Here is a 26,588-nt window from a genome sequence, read left to right as displayed (position 1 = left end):
TGGACTGGAATCCTGTCTCTGCCACTTGCTAGTTGTGTGACCTTGGGCATATTAGAACCCTCTAGAAGACTTGGATCATGAGTTAAATGAAGGCATGACCCGGCACAGTAAATCCTAAAGTGATATCAATCATGCAAGAGGGTGGTGTGAACACACACACACACAAACACACACACACACACACCCATCCTCTCTGACTCCTTTCCTCCCAAAAGTCCACATTCTCCTTACAAGACTTTCTCTCCCTACCCCTTACTACCTTCTAGGACTTGTCATCTAGACCCTTCCATCCACCACAACCATGGCTCCTCTCCCTGCCCCCAAAGAATGCTATCCTATCAGACACATCCGCTTCCCTAAATGTCAGGTCTAGAATTTTCTCCATCTTGTACTCTTCAGAAGACCCCCGGTAAACACAAATCTTCATTCTTTGAGGGCCTGGTGTCAACGTGGTAAACAAGAAGTTGATCCATACAATTTGGGGTCAAACCAAGAGGTAGCTAAAGACACGAGACCCATCCTCCCACAGTTTAAAAAATCAACTCCGATGATCATTACAAAAGTCCAAAACTCCTCTGGTCCCTGGTAACGTCACTGGCATATGTGTTTGGCCTCCTGTGGTGACTACTTGGGCAACCACGGTGCTCACTGAATAGAATTAGTCCCATCATGTTTGCTTCAGATAATACACACTTTAAATTATCTTGATTTGTGACAGAAGGTCACCCCAGACCCAGGATATGTGTCATGGTGTTTGGGAAGAGCCAAAAGAAATTCACATTCAGAGCCAGGTTTTCACTTTTTCTCTTTCTTACTTTCCTTCCTTCCCTCCTTTCTTCCCTCCTCCCTTCTTTCTTCTCTCTCCCTCTCTCTTTCCCTTCTATTCACCCTCTCTCCTTCCAACATTCTGTCCTCCCTCCCTTCTTTCTGAGATTCCTCTTTCTTCTCTCTTTCCTTCAGACCAAGAAATTCAAAATTCCTGTACTCCGCGTCACCAGCCGCAAACCAAGCCGGCGAGGCTCCACACTCAGTCTGTCTCGGACCAGCGGAGGATCATCCCCTCAGAGCAGCATGGTCTCCATGAACCCTGGCTCAGATGAGCCCCCGAGTGTGATCACCCAGGCGACAGGCAGCAAGGACATTGAGGACAATGAATCATCTTCAACCAAGCCTGACGAAGAACCTCTCCACATCAGTAAGTCCTACCTGAGAGCTGACCAATCCACTCTGACTCTTTGCCTCGAAGCCAGACATCAAGAACCCCTCCTGCTCGTCCTCCACCCCCCCACTCAGTTAAAGGAGACACAGGGGTCCCCTAGCCCGGCTCAATTTCCTCGGTACCTTTTGCTTTCCCCCAGTGAAGACTGGAAATATACTCTATAACTTGGGATTACTCTAAGCAATTTCTCTGTGAGAGACAGCCCATGGTCATCAATTGCTCTCTTTAAAATTTTAATAATATTTTTTTCAGCCCAACTTATATAAAATATTGTCATTTCAACATGTAATCAATACAAAATTATTAATGAGGCATTTCATGTCTTTTTCATACTAAGTTTTTGAAATTTGGTATTGACTTTTTAAAACAACTTTATGGAGGTATAATTTGCATTCCATAAAATTCACTCTTTTTAAGGGTACAATTCAATGACTGTTAGTCAATTTGCAGAGTTGTATAACTCTCACCACAATCTAATTTTAGAACATTTCAATCAAGCCAAACGAAAACCTCGTATCCACTGGCAGTCCCTCTCCTTTGCCTGACCCCAGGCAATCGTAAATCTACTTCCTGTCTCTAGGGATTTGTCTTTTCCTAGTATTTTATAGGAAGTTTTATCACTCTCTGACACCACCCCCCACTCCCACCCCCGAGCCCCTGCTCGGGAACAAGCTTTTTCAGTGGTTCACAATTTGTGGGACACAGGTTCTTCAGAAAATCAGTTAAATTCAGTTAAAAGATATGGGTCCTCTCCCCAGAACCTCGAGGAGGTTGAACGAGAGGTGAAGGTAGACAGAAAGCCTGATTGAGACCCTAATCATCAAAACCAAAAATGGGCAAAAGGGCAAAAATCCGGTAAGTGGTCAGGACTCCGAGCAATGACTACCAATGAGAAAAAAATCCCACCCTTGTTAACAGGCAACCATGAAAGGCTCCAAGCCCTGAAAAGCTGTTTGCTGAACAGATTATCTCAGATAGAGAGCAACTAAGATCAACCATCCGTAGACGTGTGACTCTTAACAGATATCTTGAACCTTCTTTCATTTCAACACGTGTCTATTCATCAGCTACTGAGTGCCTGGAACTGAGAATTACAGTTCCTGCCCTCCCCAAGCTTATATTTTAGAAGGAAGAAGCAGACCACAAACAAGAAAGCTACAAATAGCAAGGCAGTTGCAGGTAATATGTGATCAGAAGATCATAAAACAAGACGTGGGCCAGAGAGAGACTGGTGGTGGGAATGGGGCTAGTTTAGCCGGAGTGGTCAAGAAAAGCCTCTCCCAGCTCTGACATTTAGGCAGAGATCTGAGGATATGAAGCTGGGGAGGGAGGCAGGAGTCGGAGTGGGCCTCGCCTTTGTAAGGTAAGGTAAGGACTTCACAGTGATTCTGAGTGCAACAGGAAGTCTCTGGAAGGCTTTTGGTATAGGAGTAACAGGGTCTGGTTTTCTTTTCGAAGGTGTCTGTGTTGTTACTCGTGTCACATCATGCTGTGTGTCTTTTAACCCTGAAAGCCCTGCAAGCAAGAAGTGTCCCCATCTTCAAGAACAGGCTCTAGAATGCTGAAGGAAGGAGGAAGCAGAGGGGGAAGGAAGCTGTGATGAGTGGAGGGGTGAACGGTGCCCTCTCTCCAAGAACCCGAGACACCGCAGACCCGTCCCCAATGGCTGTCTCCCTCCCACATCTAACCAGCTGACTGTTCCCATCAGTCCTATCTCCTAAAACTCTTTTGAACCTTCTCTCTTCATTTCCATTACTTCATCTTAGACAACTGGGGCATGTAGGCTAGGTCCTAACAGTTACGTTTCGTTTCATATACAAGGCTTTATTTAAAAAAAAAAAAAAAAAGTGGGAATGATATTTTAAGATTTGAAAGATTTTACATAAAAATTTTGATTAAAAAACAACAACAACACCACTGTGACAAGAGTAGACCCACAAGCCTGCACAACATTCAACTGGAGCTGCTCCTCTTAGGTGGAACATGTGCTGGCTATCTTCCCCAGTCCCCACCAGTCCCTATTACCCCCAATCACTGCTCCCAATTGGCCAAGTGCATGGCCATTTATTGTCTCATTTGCCCTACTGTTTTCCTCAGAATATGGATGATAATGATCATGATGATGATAGTACAATAGTTAATGCTTAAGAAGACTTTTATGTATCAGGCACTATTCTACCTTCTAATGTAAACATACTATATATATATATATATATATATATATATACACACACACAAATATATATTTGCATATAAATTCAATGAATCCTCACAACAGTTTTATGCCTATTTTGTAGATGAGAAAATTGGGGCACAGAGAGATTACATTATTTGCCCAAAGTCACACATCTAGTAAGAGATGAGGCCAAAATTTGAACGCAGGCAATCTGGCCCTTATGTCACACTTAATCTTTATGCTTTACCCAAGTCTCTAGAAAAAGTGGGAAATGAAAGACCAAGAGAGAAACTTGATTTTTCTTACACTACATCATGTCACCCATCTGGTACCTGACCCCTGTAGGTACCTGAGTTTGGAACACTCCCCTTCCCCCCCCATCCACATTCTCATTTCTTCTCACCCACACGACAGCAACAGCCTCCTAGTCTCCCTGCTTCCTGTCTTGCCCTCACTTGCCCATGGATTTTTCACCATGTTGAGCCAGAAGGAACTTTCTGAATTAAAAATCTGATATAGGAGCACCAGGGTGGCTCGGTCAATTAAGCATCTGACTCTTGATTTCAGCTCAGGTCATGATCTCAGGTTCGTGGGATGGAGACCCTTGTTGGGCTCCGTGCTCAGCAGGGAGTCTGCGTGGGATTCTCTCTCTCCATCTCCCTCTGCCCCCTCCCCCTAAATAAATAAATACATAAGTATATAAATACATAAAATCTTTTTGAAAAATCTGGTATAGTGCTCCCCAGCTTAACATCTTTCAAGATTCCCCTTTGCCTCTAAGACATCGCATCTGATCTTGTCCCAGGCTGTTTTAATAGGCTCAGCTCTTACCATTTCAAACCTTGCATCAGGCACTCCAACCTCACCTCACCAAAATGCTTTCCTCTTCTGAAACAATGCACATTCTTTCATGTCATCCTCTGTCTGCAATGCCCTTTCACCTGTCATCCTTTAGTTTGGTGGCTCCTACTCAACTTTAAAGACCCAGCTCAAATATTCCCTCCACTGTGAAGTCTTCCCTGACGCTCCTGGGTTCCCCCCTCTCAATTCTCTTAGTACTTTGTATTTGCTTTTATTTAACATGTAAATTTTAATTGTGAATTAAATTTAATTCACTGTATCAGGTAGGAAGTCCTTTGGGCTGGATACAAAAATCTGCAAAGTGGTGGCTTAAAATAGATAAAAGTTTATTTTTCTTACAGATTAAAGAAGGCCAGTTCATGGCTGGTATGGCTCCCAAAAGTCATCAGGAACCCTGCTTCCTTCTGTCTTTCTTCGCCACCATGCTCAGCATCATTTTATGATCAAAATGGAATGTCAGCCATCCCAGCCACAGGCTAGGCTGGAAGCAGAAGGAAGTAGGTGACGGAGAAAAGTGCTCACTCCCCACTGAGTGGAAGCAGTCTTTTCAGAAGCCCCATAAAACATTTCTACTAAACTCTCATTGTCTAGAATTTTGTCCCAGGGGCACATCTAGCTGCAAAGATGTTGGACAACTGGTCTAGTAAATGCTTACCCTCACACACACACACAAGAACACACACACACACAGAGATGCGCACACATACACACACACACTCGTGCACATATTTCTATTACTAAGGAAGACAGGGGAGAGGAATGTGAGCTCACTGCTGGTGTGGAACAATGGCGTCTTATTCACCCTCAGCCCTGCATGCAGTGGGTGCACAACAATGACTGGGAGAAGCATTTCCACCAGAGACCCACGTTCCAGAGAGAAAGTCTTCCTACATCCACCTCTTTATCCTTTCCCTCTAGTTATACCTTAACCTCCCTCCCATTTGTCATAGCCTTGACAAAAGTAGATTAATTTCCCAGACTTTCGCTGCCTTCTAAAACCTCCTCAAATTTATTCTGAATGCATGAATCCTATTCTGAAAGACACACCATTTGACCAAGGTCTAATTTCCAGGCTGGCTGCATAATGAAGTCTTTGTGGAGGCAAATCACTGGTAACAGCAGGTTATGGCCTCTCTGTGGACCGATCCCCTCCCCAAATCAATGGCAAGGAGATTCACAAGAAACCAAAGCCCAGGCAGTTCTTCCTGCCAGTCTTGAAGCTCCCAGTCTTGGAACTGTTAGAGGAGAAACTCATTTAAATAGCAACTCAGAAAGATGGATCCTATGGCGGCTAATGTTCCCTCTACAACCCAACCCCATACAACAAAAAGACCTTCTCTGTTTTCCCCCAAAGAGGAAGAAATGAGTTTGGTCACTCAAGAGTGAAAATTGTGGACATGCTGTGGATGGGAGATGGAGGAGGGAAGTCAGAATTTTTTCCTTCGGTGTATGATCTGGCATTTGAAAACACAGAATGCCATTGTCTGTAAACAATGGATAATGTCATCCCCATAGCTCTGGGAACTGAGGACCAAGCAGGTTCCTTTGAGTGTGGGCCTCCATTACAGGGCCCTATTCCTCACGGAAACCCTATTTTATGACATCTGCACCCCTGGCAAACAAGTGTCTGCTCCCAAGTAGCCTTGAGGAGTAGATGTAGACCTCCGGAGTTCCCAGGCTTTGTCTGAGTTCATAGGTATCCAACCTCAGCGACAGAATGGATGGAGCTTGATATTGCTGGACACCATATTATTATGGTGTTATTGGCAAACAGGAAAAAAAATCTTTGGTGCATTAAGTGAGTGTGGAGCCTTCCTCATGATTCTCTAGGAGAGCTGCCCAATGTGCCAGGTCACCAGGGTCATTTGCTGGTATCCACCCACCCCCTGGCTGGTTTGCATATGGGTGGGGGAAGGAGTGGGGGAGCAGTCAGATGTTGCTCCTTGGTTCCCAGGAGATGGGAAGAAAGTGGGGAAACCAGCTACAGCCCCTTTACTAACAGGCTTCTAGACACTCTGCAAGGATTCTGGGATGTACCACAGTAGGGGAGGCGGGCATGATGAGACAACAATGAAGATCGGATTCAGGTCAACTGGAATCATGCCCACAAATTACTAGGAAGATACATTACTTGGGAATGGGGGAGGAAGGTGGCGTGGAAAATGGCTGAATGTTGGTGTTCATCACAGCCTAGATGGTTCCGAGATCATTCAGGGGGAGCGCGCTTGCCCTAGCACCCAGTGACTGCATTCATAAACAAGGCTGGATACAAATGGCAGTGGGAAGCCCTGGGCTTCACTCCTGCAGGTATGGCTTTTAAGACCTGCACTTGCGTGGATGACAGGCCCCTACTAAAGGGTACAAAGTATCCCCACCGGCACTGTCCTCCTTCCCTGATACCCCAAATCTAGCTCAAGTTCTCCCAAATCCTTCCCTCTTTTTGTTTTCTCCTTAGCCATTCACTTACGTATTCAGCAAATGTTGACTGGGACTGCTCTATGACAAGCACAGTGCCAGGTACTTGCAAATCTGTATGCACATAAAACATGTAGGACTTCCACTGTCCCACTTTCCTTGAAGCATACAGCTTACTCTAAGTATATTTTATTTTCGAACTTTCGAGTCAGTGTATTAGCTTCCTGGGGCTGCCTTAATGAAGTTCCAGGAACCAGGAGGCTGAAAACAACAGGGATTTATTGTCTCACACAGTTTTTGAGGTTGGAATCCAAAATCAAGGTTTCGCAGGGCTGTGCTTCCTCTGGACCCTGGAGGGGGTAATCCTTCCTTGCCTCTTCTAGCTTCTGGGAGTAACCAGCAACCCTCGGCACTTGGCTCTAGACGCATCGTCAGTCCATCTGCCTCTGTCATCACAGGTCATCCTCTCCCTGTCTGCCCCCTCGTGTTATAAGGACACCAGTCGTATTGGATTAAGGCCCCCCTCCACAGCCGTATGACCTCCTCTTAACTTAAATAACCACATCTGCAACAACTCCATTTCCAAACAAGAATGTGAATAATTCACGTTCTGAAATAGTGGGGGATTAGGACATCCACATATCTTCTGGAAAGACACACTCCAACCCATAACAGTCAGGCACAAAGATGTATTTCTGCACTATGTAAAAAGCAACAACATTAAGTATGCAAGGAGAAGTCACCTAGCGCAAGGAGGAGTGGCGAGAGTGCTGGGGGGCAGGGGGCTGGAGCACGCACGCCTGCCCAAAGGCCACCATCTGCATGCAGCAAGAATGAGCCCCATCTCAGAGTCTTTTCCGGGAAAGCAGAAGGTCTGGATTTTTACAGGAAAGCTTCCAGTTTTAAAAGGTTAGCATCTATGTCAAATCAAACAAAATACGTGTGAGCTAGATTCAGCCTGTGGATCACCAGGTTGGAACTTCAGGTCCATGGGATGAGGAAGGGTTTCCCGAACAAGATGATTTTTTCTCAGAATTGGAAACTGTCCTCTCTGGCTACACTAGAGTTTAAGGTCAGGGAGAGAAGCGAGATGAGACAGGAGAGAAAACAAGCAGCCAGATCCTGCAAAGCCTCAGATGCCACATGGAGGAATGTAAGTGTTATCCAAAGGGAACATGACAAGTCATTGGTTTTAAGCAGGTTGGTGATGTCTGGTGTACAACCTGCCAAACACCATGGGCTGCCTACACCCTGATCTATCCCTCTCCAGCTCACCACATGCAGAAGCAGAGGGGATATCAGTCCTGCCTGCCCTCTAGACAATGACCTCTCATGTTCCCATCAGATTTGCAGAAGCTGCTGGAGATGGTTCGGGAAGATGCCCGAAGGACAGTCATGTTGGAAAATGGGATGCAAAGAAAAGCACCCAGGTACGTTCTCTTGACTCCTGGGGCAAATAAAGGATGTCAGAATAAGAGTGATAACATTAGCCATAGCAGTTCCAAATTATCGAGCATTTTCTCTGTGACGAGCACTGAGCTATGTACTTTGTTCATGTGTATCACCTCCCTGGGTTCTTTCAACAACCCTCTGAGGAAGATACCATTATCTTTATTTTACAAATGAGAAAATGAGGCTCAGAGAGGCTAAGTAATTTGTTCAAGGTCATCCAGCTCATGAATGGTAAAGGCACAATTTGAATGCAGATCCCTCTAATTCCAAAAAGCATCCTCTTAACCACTATGCCGCACTGCTTCCCAGGAATTGTAAGGTTATTTGTCCACTCTTTTACTGAATAGTTATGAATATGTATGGACTAGGTGCTAATTATTGCAGGAAGCATTAGAAAAGGAAAGCTCAGACCTAAAAGGCTGAATAATAGGGGAATCTCATCTAGTCTGGGATGGGGATAGGGATCAGAGAAGTTTCCTCCAAGGAAGAGACTGTAAGAGATTGTGAGATGAGGTGAGAAAAAGAGCTCCCCAGCCGACACTAGGGGCGGGTGAACATTTCAGGTAGCGCCTGTGCAAATACGCTCAGAGGGGACCATGGCACTTTCAAGGAACCGAAATGCAGCCAGAATGGGATGGAGAGAGGCATACGTCTGTCCGGGGACCTTGGAGGCCACCTCAAGGATTCTGGTTTCCTTCCTAAGAACAACAAAGAACCTCAGAAGTGTCAAGCCGGCAACCAAGGTGATCGGCTCATGGCGTCAGACTTGAACCTGAAAGTGTCCTCCTCTGGGCGGGAAGCCTTTTCCACAGGACTTCTGACCTCGAACAGCCTCAGAGACCACACAGGCTCCATAGAGCTGGCGTTTCCTTCCCAAGTACAGATTCCTCCGAGTAAGCAAATTACTTCATGAAAATAAATGATGCACTGGAAGAGGTTCTTCATTGCTCTCAGCCTACTGGGATGCCGGCTCTGACTTATTGGTTATTGTTATTACCATAATTACAGTTCACCGAGCCCTTGCACATGCATCACACCCGCCGCTGCTTGCTAATGACCAATTTGTTTTGCTGTTGCCTCGACTTGCATCAGGGGCTCGGAGGGTGGCACGTGGAGGGCATCCCGAGACAGTGTTGGCCCTCCAGCCCCTGGGTGCTCTTCCTGGTTTACCAGCATCGGAGACCAACGCTAAGGATGAAGCATCAGCTCCATGAGTCTCCCTCCTTTGTGAGAACCCACAGCATGAGCACCAGCACCAGCACCAGCGTTGGAGTCAGACTGACACGCATCCGAAAGCTAGAACAGGCCGACTTAGCCTTTCTCTAAACCTCAGTTTTCTCATCTATAAAATGAGATTGTGCAGCCTCAAAGTACTGGCCTTGGAACCAAGTAGGTGAGAGTGGATGGACCTCCACCCTCCTCATTCGGCTGCTGTGTGATGTTGAGCAAGTTGCCTCACCTCTCTGAGCCTGATTCCAATTCTGTAAAATGAGGCTTATTAGCAATAATAATATCTCTATAAAGCATTATTATTGTTGTGGGAACAATACCTATATTTCAATGAGTCATTTTAAGAATTTAGGTGAAATAATGCATTTAACATATTAGTATGGACCTAACTTATTACAAGCACCCGATACATGGTGGTGGTGGTACTTGTATTTCACACATAGCATTGCACCCAATCTTCACAGCACGTTGCTGACGCAGTTTATTAACAACTGCCCGTTGCCAACACCCCACCACATGGATGGAGAAGGGCAATGAGTGACTTGCAGAAGGTCAAGAAAAACTCCACGAGAACACAAAACTCATCGCGTGGCCTCTGCATTCACTTCAGTGATACAATAACCATGGTGACAGAGCAAGAACCCGTGGAAATTTCCCATCCTCCTCAATCCCTCTGGGAGAAAAACCTCCCTAATCTCTCCCCGAGGCAGCAGATATTGGAGGCTTCTCCGCAGAGCGGCCGACAGACAGTGAGGAAAAGTGGCACATTTTCTTTTGCCCTCCTCACTTTAGCATCTGGATTCCTTTTTCAATTTAGGCCTCACATCTGTTCCCCTCGGGGCTAACTTAGAAACCTGGAGTTTTTCAGAACCCCTAAAAATCAACTGGAGCAGCCCCAGCCTCAAGGCCAGACTGCCCTCTGGTCGTCTTAGTCTCTTTGGGCTGCTGTAACAAAAATACCCCGGACAGGGTGGTTTATAGACAACAGATACTTATTTCTCACTGTTCTGGAGGCTGAGAAGTCCAAAATCAAGGTTCCAGCAGATTCGGTGTCTGGAGAGGGCCGTCCCCATAGATGATTGTCTTCTCACTATAACATTACATGGGGGAAGGGAGCTCCCTAGAGTTTCTTTTATAAAGGCACTAATCCCAATGATGAGGGTTCTGACCTCATGAGCTAATCACCTCCCAAAGGCCGCCACCTTCTAATACCCTCACCTTGGGGATTAGGATTTCAACATATAAATTGTGGGGGGTTGGGGGGGCGCAAACATTCAGACCATAACATCACCTAGGAAGATGACCTTTTCTTAAAATCTTCTACCAGTATTTTCTAAATGTCTCTGAGGATCAGAATTAGCTGGGACGCTTGTTAGAAATACAAATTTTAGTCTTCATCCCAGACCCACTGAATGAGAACCTCCAGAGGAAACTGTATTTTTTAACAGGCACTTCAAGTGGGCACCATTTCACAGGGTGCTGAAAAATTCTAAGGTCTCAAAATGGGCTCTCTGCACACCTGTATCCGAAGTGTGTGTGTGTGTGTGTGTGTGTGTGTGTGTGTGTGGTTTTAAATGTAGCTTCTGGGGCCTCACTCCAGGCCTGATGTATGCAAATCCCTGGGAGTATGGCCCAGGAATCCGATTTAGTAGCAATCTCTCTCCAGGTGATTCCTGTGCCCAGTAAAGTCTAAAGATCCCTGCTCTAGAAAGAGAATTCTCCACCCTCCCACAGATACTTCCTGCCTCAGGGGCACCGTATGTTCTGTGCTTTATTAAGACACTCATCTTGCTTTCCAGTATCTTGTCAATGCTCAGACAAAACAAGAGTGATTCTGCCTATAAAGACATGCAGACCACCCGCAAATCAAGGTAGGATGCACCCTGCAGTTACAGGGAGATGCAGAGATGCCCCTCAGCAGCCCGTGGGAAGTGGGGCAGGGAGGAGGGACTTTTTCCTTCTTCACTAGAAATAAGCCCCTTAATTTCTAGGGCTGGGGGGTGAGTATCTAGGTGTCTCTCCCCCCACTCAAACGGTATAAAGTTAAAATATTCCAGTCATGGAGAGACATGAAGCAGGGAGGGTATGGAGTCCCCTACACGACTGCCCTTTCCCTCTTTACTTGGGTGGCCTTTAATGAGTGAAGGGAGGTCCACCCACATTTCATTTACTCATCTTGACTATGCTCATTAGTACCCCCCTGTGCCAGGAACTGTGCTAGGTTTGGAGGGATTCAACAGCAAATAGGACATATGTAGTCTGCCCTCACAGATAACTATCTGGACTGGGTGGGGTCATAGCTTTTTTTTTGTGCTATGGGCCCTTTCAGAAAAATGCTTTTAAATACATACTGTAAATCACAAAGGTTTGCAACGAAATCTATAGTACTATAGATTATGATATTACAACCAAATTTGGGATATAGTCATCTATGGGCTTCTTTCACAATAAGTTATATAACAAGACTTAGCAGGAGATCTAATTACTGTAATTTTAGATTAGTATTGAGTGTAAATGATCTTTCAAAGTATCTGCCACAATTGCAACATGTTGTGCAAATACATGCAATTTCCATTTCTGTTGAAGGTTAGTTGAAATAAAGACATAAACTTTTTTCATCTGCATTCATGGATGCCTTGAATCCTCCCCGTTAGAGGCACCTAGAGGTGCCTGGGTGGTCTAGAAGCACCTGGGTGGCTCAGTCGTTAAGCATCTGCCTTCGGCTCAGGTCATGATCCCAGGGTCCTGGGATTGAGCCCCGCATCGGGCTCCCTGCTCAGCGGGAAGCCTGCTTCTCCCTCTCCCACTCCCCCTGCTTGTATTCCCTCTCTCGCTGTGTCTCTCTCTGTCAAATAAATAAATAAAATCTTAAAAAAAAAAAAAGAATCACTGGTCTAATGGGAGAGCCATGCATTTATTAAGTAATCCCACAGAGTGAGCCATATAATCATGACTATGGAAAGTATACTGAAGGAAAAGTAAGGAGGACTGGGTGAAAGGTGAGCACTAGAGGCCTAAGACTGAGTTTGACATTTAAGCTGAGACCTGAAGAAAAGAAGACTTAGCTAGCCTATGGCGGGGATAGGTGGGGATAGGTGGGGATAGTGTTCCAAACAAGGAACAGCCTGTGCAAAGGGCCTGAGACAGGAGGAAGCTTTGAGGCAGAAATCAGTATGGCTGAAACTCAGGGAGAGCCAAGGAACAGGGAGACAGAAGCGGGCAAAGGGTCCTTTGTTGTTTATTTCTGTTTGTTCTTTTATCACAGCTAATACCACTACTTCCCTCATCCCCCACCTCCTCCCTGAGTCACACTGTCAATGCTAGAAAAGAAGAGAGCCATCTACAGGAGGGAGGTCAAAGCCAACACACTCTCCCAAAGAATTCATCTGCATGGGTTGGGGCAGCTGGTTGGAATCCAAACACAAGGACCTCTGGGTACTACTCCTGGGGCCCTACATGCCAGTGAGATGGGATAAGGGCTCCAGCCATCACCTGCCAGAGCTAAGATGTCTACATCCAGTCCCTTGAGCCTCTGGGAAAAGCAGCAAAGGGTCAGGACCTTTTCTATGGAGAGGGCTCTGGGAAGTAGCCAGCCTACTGAAGGACGTTCCAGGTGCTACAGGGCCAGTAGGGAAGGGTCAGCTGCACATCACAAGGATAAGAAAAACAGGCTCATCCTCTAGAATCAGACAGAGAAGACAGTCAAGTAAGTTTTCCAAGCATTTGGTAAAAAGGGAGACAGAGTAAGAGAGAAGGTGTGAGACACTGGGGCTGAAGGACCTGGGAGAAGGCACATGGGAGGGATGAGCATGAGCAAAGGGGCTTCACCCCCTTCTAGGAACTCCGACCACCCAAGTCACAGGAGGGAGTGGCCACTCAAGAAATTCAATCAAGCCTGTACCTAGAAAAGGTTCAATGTCATGAAGAGTTGACTGATCACAGATGAGGAGACTGACGATCCAGAGCTGAGGTGCTTGCCCAAAGACTGGGAGGTGGTAGTGCCCAGGTTGGGCTCTGGAGTCAGCTCTGTCTGCCTCCAAAGTAAAGCGAAGTGAGTGGTCAGCTCAGGTTCCAGTTCAGAGAAGAGAATGCTTGAATGAAGAAGCGGTCTGGGGTTGGGAACATCAACATCATGACTAGAAGGACTTGACCATCCCTTCACTGCACTCAGCCCGGGAGGTTACATGTTAATCGGTATAGAGAGGAGAATGGAAGGGCCCCAAGTGAACTTGTCCTCCAGAGGGAAAGATCAATTTTGTACAAATGAAACTGGGATCCAGAAGATACATCATTCTGACAATACACAGAGACAGAAGGTCAAAGTCAGACTAGAAGAGTCAAAGGAGGCAGAACTGCTGTAGACCATGAAACAGTGTTGGATTTGAGCAGGTGGAGAAGAAACAAGAAGGACCCTCCAGGCAGGGGATATGGGTAGAAGCAAGGACCAAGAGGTGGGAAAAATATACACTCAGCCCTATGACTGGTCCCTTGATTAGCACCACCTCCCTTCCCTGAATCCTGGAGGCTAACAGGTGTCATGGGAGCCCCGAAGACACCCTTTTTGCGAAAAGCAGGCTCCAGGCAACCTGAAACCATCCCTTTGTGTTTCAGTGACCGATCCAGCAGTTCAAGTGGAGAAAGCCACACCCAAGTCATCCAGAAGAAGTCTAAAAGGTACGCCAGATGGGCAACAGAACATGCTGGGCAAAGGTACTGTGGCAACCACACTGTCTCCCCAGGGGTATGGAAATAACTCAGTGCATACTAGACTCCCTGAAGTCATACACACTGCTTAAAGACAAGGGATGCCCAGGGCAAGGGGCTCACAGCCAAGATGCCAATGCAGACAATGGCAATAAATTCTTCCCCTGTGCCAGACGCTGGGTGAAGCATTCTACATTATCTTGCTATTCCCCAAAACCAATCCTATGAGGCGGGAGCATTATCCCATTCTACAGAGGAGCAAACTGAGACCTGGCCAGGTGAGATGTCTTGCCTGAGGCCACACAGCTAAGAAATGGTGGTGCTGGAGTCCGAACCCGAGTCTCCCAGCTCCAAATTCCATTTTCATCTCACAGTCCTTAACATTTGCCGGGCTCAAGTGACTGGATGTCTCTCTGTGGGCTTATTTAATAAAGCCTGAACCACCAACCTGATGTTGTTGGGAAGATCTGGCCTTCCTACATTCAGGGAAATGCAAAGGGCAGATCCAGGTGAGGGTAGAGAATCAGGGTGCACAGAGAATCTCCATAGCAGAGCACCTTGGGGCCCAGAGAGTCCAGCCTCATGGGTCTGATTCTGGGACTCCATCCCCTAAGCCCTTTGTATCTGTGTCGACAGCCGCACCAACCGTGACATCAACCACTGCAAGACTGGTGTTTGCAGCTCCATGAGGGCCAAATTTTACAGCGTGGCCCAGGAGGCCGGCTTCTGTCTTCAAGACAAGATGGAAATCCTCATGAAGTAAGGGCACACAAACATCCATTCATCCAAAGGACATTCATCTAGTACCCAGTATGTGCCCACTGATGTCAGATGCTGGGGCTTAGCAGGGAATAAGGACATATTTCCTGCCCTTAGAGAGCTTATAGTCTCTTGGAAATTATGGGCAGAAACAAATAACTGAGTCGATAAATATATGGGCACAAATTATAGTCATTGCTATACAGGAAGAGAACAGGGTGCTATTAGAGAAAGCAACCATGAGGACCTAATTTGGGTTGGGTAATCCAGGAGGACTTCTCTAAGGAGGTGACTTTAGGCTGAGCCCTGACAGATGAGGAGGAGCTGGTGATGTAGTAAGAAGGTGGAAAGACATTTCAGGCAGCAAGAAAAGGACATACAAAGCCCCCAAGGCATTATGGGACATGGAACATTTAAAGAGAAGGGAGAAGGAGGGGGTGAGACCTGCATTGTGCACATCGGTGAGTGCCATACTTGAGACCTGGAACTTGATTTTAAGAGTACTGGTGGGCTATTGGAAGATTTCCTTTCCTACTCTGACAACCCAATAACTGTCTCCCTTCCCAGCCTACCCCTTGACTGCGGTGACCATTCACCCCGATGAAATTCATCCATTCCAATACTGTGTTATATTGTGACTCTTGTCTCTCACCCTTTGAGCATGGACAGGTTAGCTGTTCCAACTGCTCTTTGGGAGATGACTTGCCCCCACCTTCTGGGAGCCCCCAGGCTGATGAAGGAGACAGACAAACAAACAGGCAGTTACCAACACAGGCTGATGAGGGCCAACATGGGCGTGAGCCTGGGGCTAAGGGAACACATGAAAAGGATGTCTTGCCTAGCCTGAGACAGCAATCAGGTCTTCCTAGAGGAAACAACATTTTCAGTTTAATAAAAATCGATGAGATTTCCAGGGCACTTATTACATACCAGCCAGGGGTGTAAGGGTTTTGTATTTATCATTTAGCCCCCACAAAAATCCTAGGAAGTAGGTGCTATTATTAGACCCATCTTATAGATGAGAAAAGTGGGCTCAGAGATGTCTCTTGTCAAAGGTAGTAAAGGTGGAATTCAAACCCAGAGAGTCACATAGGAAGAGGGAAGGAGGGGTGGGAGTTCCAGCAGAAAGCAAAAGCAAAGTCTTGGGGGCCAGAAGGGGCACAGGGCACCAGGAACTGCCAGTAGTCAGGTGTGGCTGGGGCTTCAGTTGCTTTCATGGTAATCAGAGAGACAGATAGAGACCAGATCATAAAAGGTCTTGCCAGCCCAGCTGTGGAGGTTGAACTTTACCTCAGAACTTCGTTCATGAGCCAAAGTATAAAATGCCAAGCTGGAAAATGCTGTAGAGGCTGAATAATCCAGACCCTTGGAGGGCAAGTTACTCAGGAGACTTTATTCCAAGTAAAATGGAAAGCCACTGAAAGTTGTACACAGGTGAATGACATGTTATGTTTATAATGTAAAGGCTCCTTAGAGAGCTTAGAACATATGCCCAAAACGATAAGGGGAGTGGGAAAGAGAGGAATCAACTTGAGTCAAACACCTACTGTGCATCTGGCGCTAAACTCGGCACTTTACACACATTGTATCATTTAATCCTCACCTCCAAGAGCCAGAACCATTACTACTCTCCATTTTACAGTTAGAAAGCTGTGTCAGTACAAACAAAAGTAGTAGGGAGAGAATGAAGGCTGATAAAGTGACAGGATTTAGCAAGAAAGGTGCATTTCAGAACCTTGGAGAGAGTCGTGTCATCTTGTGGCATGAGCCACGTTGTAAAGTGAAGAGCATCTGAGAGGGCTGAGGATTTCATGAAGAAAATGGTGTTTAAGTCAGATCTCACAGGACAACTAGGGTGGATAAAGAAGGGGGTATGATCTTCTTCATCTTTTTCATACAACCTGTGATGCAGGCGCCAAGAAGAGAGAGGTCTCCAGAAGTTCCATTCTTTTGTCATTGTCTCGAATTTTAAGAAGGATATAGCAAAAATGAGGCATCAAGTCTCCATGGTAAAAGGAGATGCAGAAGAAATTGCAGACCACTGGTAAAGATCCTGAGAGCCAGAGAAGATGGCCCTTGATGTGGGGGGAGGAGGAAGGGGCTGTTATTACAAAATTACATTTGATCCCATTATCCTTTAAGACTGTTCTTGGCCACCAGCAGGCCCCACCACCACCACCCAACAGGCAGTCAGGCAAGAATCCGTCAGTTCCTGAACCACAGATAAGCCAACAACTGTATGCTCCATATTTATCTTCTGTTTGATTCAGACTTGCAAATAAGGACTAATTTGCCAGCCCCTTGCAAGAGGCAGATGAGACAAACCACCTAAAAATTTCTACAAATTGCGAGGTCTATGAAGCAATCCCTATATTCCCCAAATAATTTGACCCCTTAAGGATATAAAATGAGGCAGGCATATCCTAGGAACACTGTGACCCAGCATGGGGGTGATAAAAGAATTACAACAAAAAGCAACACAGATTGATTACTGGGTGGCAGACATGACCCTAGGAAATTTTCCTAAATTATCAATTTTATTCCCCACAAAAATCCTGAAAGTTACATATGAATCCCCACTTTGTAAACAAGGAAACCTCAAGATTTGAACCCCTGTCTGACCCCAGTCTCTATGCTCATCTGCAATATAGAATTGGAGTCTGCCATGAACCCTATCATGGCAGGGTGAGTAAATCAAGGTCTAAAAGTAAGATGAGAATGTCTAAAAATGTACCCAGAATCCCTTCCATGATTTTAATAATGTGGAATGGGAGTTTACAAGGAGACATGAATAAATATATACCACAAAATATAAAATACAAAGCAGTGCACATAGCCCAAAGTTAGATGATCAATTTCTTCTTCAAATTCCTCTACGATTGATTCATCTCTATTGGGGGGGGTCCTTTTTTCTTTTTTTTTCTTTTATTATGTTATGTTAGTCACCATACATCATTAGTTTTTGATGTGGTGATCCATGATCCATTGTTTTCGTATAACACCCAGTGCTCCATGCAGTACACATCCTTTTTTCTTTTTTAAAGAGATGCCATCCCCTGCCTTAAACCCTGGTCATACCTGAACCACCTCCAGGTTGGAATCTACCTTATTCTTACCATCTCAAGAATGGATTACCAAACTCCCCTCAGACTCTGTTGCAGCATTCAGAAAGGTTCTCAAAACCCACTGAAACACACAAAGCTGTGGCCCAAGCTTACTCACTAACAGGGACATAGAAAATACACACACAGTTTCCCCTTCCTCAACCTCCTCCTCCATCTTGGGCGTGAGAGCCCCTTGCATCCTGGCAGGGATTCCACAGGTATGTCCGCGTCCCCCCTGGCCTGATTAACTCTCAAAATAGAAGCTTCAGAATCTCAGTGCCCCTTCTTTTCTTGTAGCTTTTCACACTGTCCGCATGATTAGAAAAACCATAAATGGTTTAAAGCATGCCCTTAATTTGTTTTTTTAATGAGATGCAAATCATGCTCCAGCTTTTACTACCCCTGAAAAAACAAAAGACTTGCCCGATCTGTGGGCCCTTTACATTCAGGAATGGAGGAAGTTCTCCCAGATAAGGACAATGCTGCCCTGGAGACATCACACGAGTGGTAGAAAGAGAGAGTGGGGAGGGAGGACCTGAGATACCCAGACCCACCCCCCAGCAGCTTCCTAACTGGCCCTCTCTTCTTGGGATTGGGAATTGAAGGTACTTTGATCTGCTGTCCAAACTCCCTGAGGATCTGAAGAATTTCCGCCCCGCCAAAAAGATCCTGGCGAAACTGCAGAAGTTTGGGGAAAACCTGGACCTCAGGATCCGGCCCCATGTCCTCCTGAAGGTGCTACAGGACCTGAGGATCTGGGAGCTGTGCTCTCCGGACATTGCTGTGGCTATCGAGGTGACTACTGTGTTCTGTCCGCTCCTCACTAGGCCTCTGGTGCCCTTATATAGTCATCTCTCAAAGTCCAGGCACTGGTTAAGTACTGCAGACCCAATTAAAAAGACACAAGGTCTCTGCCTTCACGGAGCTCATCATCAAACAGGTGAGGGATTACATGACCTTGGTGGTTCAACTCCAGGGAACATTATATTCTAGGTAAACGGTGCCCCCTGGGGAAACCTGGAGGCTTTGGAAAGACATAAATAAATGGACAAGTGAATAAAATAACTAGCAATCATAATAAAGAGCACTCTAAATGTGGCCCGTGGACCAGCAAGCATAGACCTCACTTGGGTGCTTGTTAGAAATGCAGAATCTCAGGCTTCAAACCATAGCTACCAACTCAGAATCTACATTTAAATGAGGTCCCAGGTGATCTGTATGCACAGTAAAGTTTAAGGAGCACTGATTTAAGGTAAATGTCGAGGGGACCTATCTTAACTAGGGCGACTGGGGAAGGTGACTTTTAAGCTGAAACAGAACTTGACTTGTGGGAGGGACTGATTGGCAGTCAATGGGTTGAGAAGGAAGCAAGCGAGGAGGGGCTAGATTGCAAGGGGATTGGAGAGGTCAGTCTGTGCAGACTTGAAAGTCAGGTTAAGGATTTAGGTCTTTATCTTGAGCCACTGTGGGGAAGCCACTGAATGGTTTTCAATGGTAGTTTATCATCACCACCCACTCTAGTTGTTCCTAGGGCATCAAATGGTATCAGCAGATGGGGGAGAGTCACTTTCTTAATTTCATCAGATGGCCTACGTACATTTTTTTTTTAAAGTCGGCTCCATGTCCAGCATGAGGCCTAACGCAGGGCTTGAACGCACGAGCATGAGATCCAGACCCAAGCTGAGATTCAAAAGTCGGACGCTTAACCGACTGAAGCTGGAAAGGGGTTCTTTTCTTGAGAGAACAAAATCCCCATCATCATGCTCCAAGGCATTATGAATGCCTGAATGTTTAGAGGCATCCTGTGGCCACCAGCCTCAATCACACATCTTCCAAGATCTTGGAGGTGGGGCAGCAAAGGGAGTCTAGCTTTCAGACCAAATCTGAAGTTGCTACTGTATTTGCCCTGCAGTTTGTACGTGAACACATCATCCACATGTCTCAAGAGGATTATATCACCTGGCTGCAGAACCGGATCAATGTCCCCATCCGATCCCAAAGTCTCCGGGCATAGCCTGGCCCTGGTTCAACCAGCTGTCCCAGTGGAGAAGGGCTAAACTACTGTATTCCTGCTTCCTACCTGTGTTCCTGCTTCCTGCCTATCCACTAGGATATAGGAGGGTCTGACTTCTGGCAACATTCTAGAGGAAGATACTCCCCGGTGGAAACTCCCCTTAACCTCACACCCCAGCCTCAAACTCCCAGTCTCTGTTCCTCATTGGTCCAGCCTGACTCTACCCACTCCCTCTCCAGATGCCTTCACCTTACTCCTCTTCCTCAAATTCTGGTTAATAAAATGGAGCTGAGTGTTTGATGTCTGGCTGGGAAAGAGTTGGAACTGCAGAATTTGGGTATGGTATTCAGATCCTAATAGTAACCACGGTACTATTTATTAAGCTTTTGTTATGCAATAGGCCCAGTGCTGGGTGAAGTTATATTGCCTGCTAATATTTAATCTCACAATAACTTGGTTAATTAAGTAGGGAATGATGATACTGTCCCCATTTCACACCAATGGAGCTATAGCATATTTCTAAACATTATGTATAGGCCATGTATGGATAGCTGGGTAGGTGGGTAGATGAATGGTTGGGTGGATGGACAGATGGATGGATGGATGGATGGATGGATGATGGATGATGCATTCCCAAATAAGGCAAATGGTATGCAAGAGAATTTCAGCCTTAACAGTCCTCATATACTTTCTGGTGCTCTTGGTTGCACAAGGAAGCTTAACTTCCTATCATCTGAAAATGTGTACAGACTCATTGCCATTTTACCTCTTTTCTCATTTTAGTCTTATGCTTACCTACATGCTCACCAAGTTATAAAACAGGTAGTCATTTTAACTCTCACTGATGGCCCAGCTGAATTAAACAACTGCACTTGATTTGCTCCTATTCCCAGATTATCAGAGCACTCATATAGGCTGGCCCTCCACATCTCTTCATGATAATCCAGAAGGGAGGGAGGAGAGCTGAACTGGCACTCCTTTTTAGTTTAAGCAACAGCTCACTCCTCCATTCACCTACTCAAGTCATTTATACATTCATTCCATGAATGTTTACTGAGAGCTCACTATGCATCAACCAAGTTCTAGGTTCTGAAGATACAGCCATGACTAAAGCAGACATGGTCCCTGCTCTCTTGGAGGTTACATGGAGACAGACAAGTCAACAAAAGGCAATGGGGTGGGAAGAGGGATTGCACATCACACATCTCTTCACACTGATGTCCTTTGTTTAGCATGATACCTGGACAAGCCATTGAGGTGCAAAGGTGAGATGCTGCCTATAAGAAGTCTGCAGAGTTAAGAGACCCCACACCTCTCTGTATTAAATAGGAATTTGGGTAAGGGGGAGGTGAGAATAAAGGAGGAGGGCCAAGGGAGGGAAAAAAAGAGGAAGAAGGAAAGGGGCCTGAGAAGGAAACTTGGGGGAAAACCAACCAGGGGAAAGTTCCCAAGGTGGGGCTGGCTAGGGGATCTCCAAGAACTACAAGCCAAACCAACCCCCTCCACTACATCACCTTGGATCTTTAGTAATTTCTGTCATATACTCAAGTGTCCTCTGGGGGTGATGTTTTGAGGAAACATAAGAAGAAGCTATGTTCTACATCTGGGTCAGCCTGGGGGCCAAGAAAGGGCTTGAGGGACTCAGAACGGAACACAATTAAGAATTTAGTAGGAGCAGGAACTCCAAGACAGACCACTATTCCATAAGTTCTCTAGATTTATAGAAATCTGTTTTAAGATTTATTTATTTATTTGACAGAAAGATTGAGAGCACAAGCAGGGGGAGTAGCAGGCAGAGGGAGAGGGAGAGGGAGAAACAGGCTAACCACTGACAGCAGAGAACCCAAAGATGTGGGGCTTGATCCCAGGACCCTGGAATCATATCCTGAATCAAAGGCAGACGCTCAATCAACTGAGTCACCCAGGCGCCCCTACAGAAATCTTGAATGCACATTTGGCTTACCACTAGATAGGGGATGGGACTCTGCTAAATTGATACATATCTCATACATCTCTCAAATGTCAGGTGACATTTAATTACACTAGAGAATCAGTGCAATGGTGCCAAATTAAAGCAGGTACAAGAACATCCCAGGGGACAGGGCTGAGGGTGGCAGGAGGGGGTGGGTCTCAACTCATACTTGAGATGTCAGGAAAGGCTTGCTAGAGAGGATGATGATTGCTGTAAGATGAGTAGGAACCAGGGAGAGAAAGGTAAGCCAGACAAGGAGGGAGGGAAGAATGTTCCAGGTATGGAGAAGAGTGTGTGCAATGGCCTAGAGGCAAAAAGAAACTTGATGTCATTCAAGGAACTAAAATAACAAGGTCTGGCTAAACTATAAGACCAGGTTGTTAGCAGGACAGGGAGATGGAGGCGGGAGGTAGAGACAAATTTGGAGATGCTTTCTAGGCCATGTTATGAGGTTAAGACCAACTTACTGGCAATATGGAGCCATGGAAGGATTCTGAGCAGGAGCTTAATCAGACTTGTGTTCCAGAAAAAAAGAAAAGACTACCATGTAAGCGCCAGGCGGGAGGCAGGGAGCTAAGATAAGGCTGTCGCGGTGATTGTGGGGAGAGCAATGGCAGTGGGGACCGAAAGTCTCTTGAAAAGAATCAACAGAACTTGGTGTGGTGGGTTACAAGTGGGCAGAAGGCAGAGAATGTCAGGAACCATTGTCTGATTTTCCAGCTTGGATCTCTGGGTGGAGGATGGTCCTTTAATGTACCAGGAGGAAAGGAAGAAAAGAAAGTTCTGAACGTTGTTTGGAGCACATTGAGTGGGACAGTCATGTGGAAGAATCTGAAACTCAGGAGGAAGGACCAAGGTAGAAACAGGACATGAACATCGCATAGGCCATGATGGTTAAGGCAGGAAGTGGGAGGAGAGGCTGGGAGAGCGGCCTTGAGGACAGAATGACAAAAGCATCAAGCAGCCCACTCACAATCCAGCCCTGACTGAGGGACTGCTTTGTTCCAGACACACGGGAAAGCTTGACGTGGGTTTTCTCATTTCATCTTCATGGATCCTGCAAGGCCAGGCTCACCTGCTCTACAGACGGTGAAATCGAGGCTCGAAAAAGTGTCCTGCATTCATATCCAGCTGACTCTGAACTCCCTCCCTTCCTCCACGGCTGCCCCTCTCTGACCCCAATCCTCATTTTGTATGTAGGAGACCAGGAGGTCATGAAAGTTATCTTGCTTTTGGAATCACATCCAAGGAACAGCTCTAATGGCAGGGCCCCCTAGCATTGTATTTACTTACATTTGCACGGTTTGCAAATAGGATAATACTCCTGTAATAGCTTATTTGATGCTCACAGCATCCTTCTGGGTGGACATTGTTCTAATTCACATTTTACAAGTAAGGACCATAAGGATATCAAAACTTAAGGTCATTTGCCAACAGTCACACAGCCGGTCAGTGGCAGAGCCAAGTCCAGAACGGGTCCATCTTGCGCAGGGAGATACTAAAATCACAAGACACTGGGCCCTCCCTCCGGCCCCTTTCTAAGCCTAGTTCTCAGAGCTGTAGCTCCATCTAGTGGTCTATATTAGCACTGCGCTCCCATCATGCCCATCAGCAAAGTAGAACCTTCTACTTTGGAAGAAGAAGTCAAGTTTTAATAGCAGCAATAAGACCTACTCTGCTTAGACAAGGAGTATTTACTCAAGACATTCTACTGCTAAGATATACTGGGGACTCGGAGGAAGGACTACATCACCTCCCAGCTCCCAGGCTCAAAGAAGAGCCACAGGGAGAAATAGTTGTGCTGTGAGCATCTTTCTCAGAATCTAATTAAGCACCTACTCTGTGCCAAGCCTGTGCCAGATGACCAGGATCCACAGTCCTGCTGCTCTGACCAAGCCACCTGCGTGCCTATCATGAGAGTTTTTAAAACCACACGTACCCTACAGAAGCTTTCTCTGTAAAGGAGCAGAGAGTAAATATCTGTTGCATATTCTTTTTATATATGTAGCCCTTTAAAAATGTAAAAGCCATTCTTATACTGGAGGCCATATAAAACAAATTATGCCCAGATTTGGGCCATAGGCTTCAATTTAATGACCCTTGCTAGAGTGTCAATTGAAGGAAGAAAGGAAATTTTCTTCCCCAAAACCTGAGACAAGGAGGGCTGGTGAAAATAATATGGTAAATAGGTAGACAGAGGTTTTTTGTTTTGTTTTGTTTTGTTTTGCACCATTCATAATAGTGAGGGACTATTACATTTCCTTTAGGAAATGGGGAAAGGGAATGTATGCACATGTTAAAAATTGTAACACTGCAAAAGGACATCTGCTAAATAATATTTCTCTCCCCTCCAAACCTCAGACCCAACTCCCACCTAGAGGGGCAATCTCATTGTTCCTAGCAGCCTGTGTATCTTCCAGAGTTACTCTGTGCATATACAAACCAAAAACAAATAAGCAAATTAAAATGGAGTATTTATTGTGTACTTACTCTATGCCAGGTATTGTTCTAAGCGCCTTGCATGTTAATCTTATTTTATCCTGAGAGCAGCTCTATGGGCCAGCATGACTCTGATATTAATAGTAGAGGAAACCAGGGTGCAGAAAAGCTGAGGAACTTGCCCAAACTTACAGAATTTGGGTGGATATCGTTTTTTTCTTTTTAACAGAAATAGTGAGGCTGGTATACAAACTTGTGCATTCATTTATGTTGGTGGTGATTTCACTTCGTATATTCCTACTTTATATGAAGGAAGAAAGTGCCTGGAGTTTCATACCATGGAAACCAACAGCTGCACTGTCATCACCCCCTGTCCTGACAATTTTTTCATGGGTCCCAGATCAGGAAGGACCTGGACCAAAAGTTATGACCAACTGTAAAGAGTAATATTGGAATAAAAGCCCAAGCTAACTTTAAAACCACTCCTGTAACACTTCCCTCTATCCAAACCACTCATTTCAGCCCCTGAGCCTCACTCTCCATGGCTGAAGTTGAGTGTCCTCCCCTGTCTGGGGTCCCAGAGGTTAGCCAGGGGAAGCCATATACAGATGAAGTAGAATAAAAATGTAATAGAAGTGATAATTTTCTGAGTGACTTACGCCAGGCACTATGTCATTCATTCACATGCATTCTTGGTTGAATCCTTGTAATCACTCTTTGAGGTTGGCATTATTGTGTTTATTCTCATTTTACAGAGGAAAAAAGCTGAGGTTCAACAAGTGGAGTGGCTTGTCCAAGTCACATACCTTCAATCAGGGGATCCAGAGTTCAAATTCTGGTTGTCTTGAGATTTTGCAATATTCTTTCAACTATATTACACTGTCTCTCTACTTACGTGGAGGCTTTTGTGTTGGGATTCAAATTGGTCATCTTTTGATGGGGGTCAGAGCCACAGCTTTAGTGATAATAAATTTTAAAAACCACTTACATCTGTCAAAGGACGTTCACATCCATTAATACTATATGATTTTCAAAGCAATCCTGAGATGTGCAAAGCTGATCTTACTCAAGTTTCAAAGACATGACACACCCAGTCATGAAACCCAACTCTTGAAACTTAGACCTGACTCTCTGACCCTCAAGCTTTCCATACCTCACTAGCCTGGGAGACTGAGCACAGGAAACACATTAGCTCACATTGGGGGGACAAAGTCCTTTCAGTTCTAGTCTCAAAATAGCTCCCAAAAGTTTGTTTACTTGTTTATTGTCTATCTCTCCAATTAGATTTAGGTCTGTGAGGACACGGATTGAATCTGCTTTATTCATCAATACATCCCCAACACCTATCATAGGACTCCTAGCATCAACTGGAGAGATGGATGGATAGATAGATGGATGGTTAGATGGATGGATGGTTGGGTACATAGGACGATGGATGGTTGGGTGGAGGAAGGAAGGAAGGAAGGAAGGAAGGAAGGAAAGAAGGAAGGATAGGTAGATGGATGCCTGGGTGGATAGATGGATGGATGGATGAGTAGATACATAGGTGGTGGATGGCTGGGTGGATGAATGAAGGAATGATGGATGGATGAATAGATAGATGGATAGATGGCTGGCTGGCTGGCTGGCTGGATGACTGTGAGAGAAGCCATCATCAGGGTTCCTCAGATATCTGCTGTCTTCTGGGAAATATGGATGCCCACAAGTGGGCAGATATGCAAGACTATCCATCCTGACAAAGCTGGGGGCTAATGGGTATACAGAAATAAACACAAAGCTAAGTGTACTGAGGAAAAGCAGCACAAACACTTCTATTACCATGACCCATCAGGTTGATGAGAGTAGAGCTGAGGCATTCCAATTACCTCAGACTTTTAAAAGTGACAAAAACCTACTTTCAGAACTTGGGACAGGATTACTATTAAACAGTAGAGATTTAGGCTCTCCCATCACTTACCCCAAGTCAGCAAGTACCCTCCATCCATTCTTTTCCCAATCTATTTTACGTGTTCCTATGAAAAGTCTTCCCCACTTGCCCTTCGGGACTATTAATGCTACCCAACAGCCAGTTCCCATTCTTCCTTTGCTAAAGGAGTCCTGATTTTGTATGGGTGTCTACCACTCCCCCCCATGTGAACCAGGGTAAATCCTGACTGGTCTAAATCCATACTGGTAATCCTATTCCCCATACCAGGACTGATTTCTAAATGATCAGGTGACCCATGAGTTTTACCAATGAGATG

The 26,588-nt window shown here is 45.6% G+C and overlaps 1 protein-coding gene across 1 annotated transcript in view; it reads left to right on the top strand.

Moving 5' to 3' along the window:
* The window catches only part of CCDC60 (coiled-coil domain containing 60), a 169,063-nt gene extending 149,129 nt beyond the window's left edge, over positions 1-19,934 (top strand). Inside the window, exons 7-14 of the mRNA XM_028116686.2 lie at positions 961-1,195; positions 8,017-8,101; positions 11,153-11,224; positions 13,965-14,027; positions 14,694-14,816; positions 16,729-16,860; positions 18,526-18,715; positions 19,833-19,934. Coding sequence (XP_027972487.2) covers positions 961-1,195; positions 8,017-8,101; positions 11,153-11,224; positions 13,965-14,027; positions 14,694-14,816; positions 16,729-16,860; positions 18,526-18,715; positions 19,833-19,934 — 1,002 coding nt within the window. The remainder of the gene's footprint in view (positions 1-960; positions 1,196-8,016; positions 8,102-11,152; positions 11,225-13,964; positions 14,028-14,693; positions 14,817-16,728; positions 16,861-18,525; positions 18,716-19,832) is intronic.
* Positions 19,935-26,588: the final 6,654 nt, after the last annotated feature.

This window comes from Eumetopias jubatus, unplaced genomic scaffold, assembly GCF_037043125.1.
Source record: "Eumetopias jubatus isolate StellerSeaLion01/CBP00866 unplaced genomic scaffold, mEumJub1_p1.0 scaffold_16, whole genome shotgun sequence".
Taxonomy (NCBI): domain Eukaryota; kingdom Metazoa; phylum Chordata; class Mammalia; order Carnivora; family Otariidae; genus Eumetopias; species Eumetopias jubatus.
Note: the sequence above shows the minus strand (reverse complement) of the source record. Positions and strands in the feature narration are given on the sequence as shown.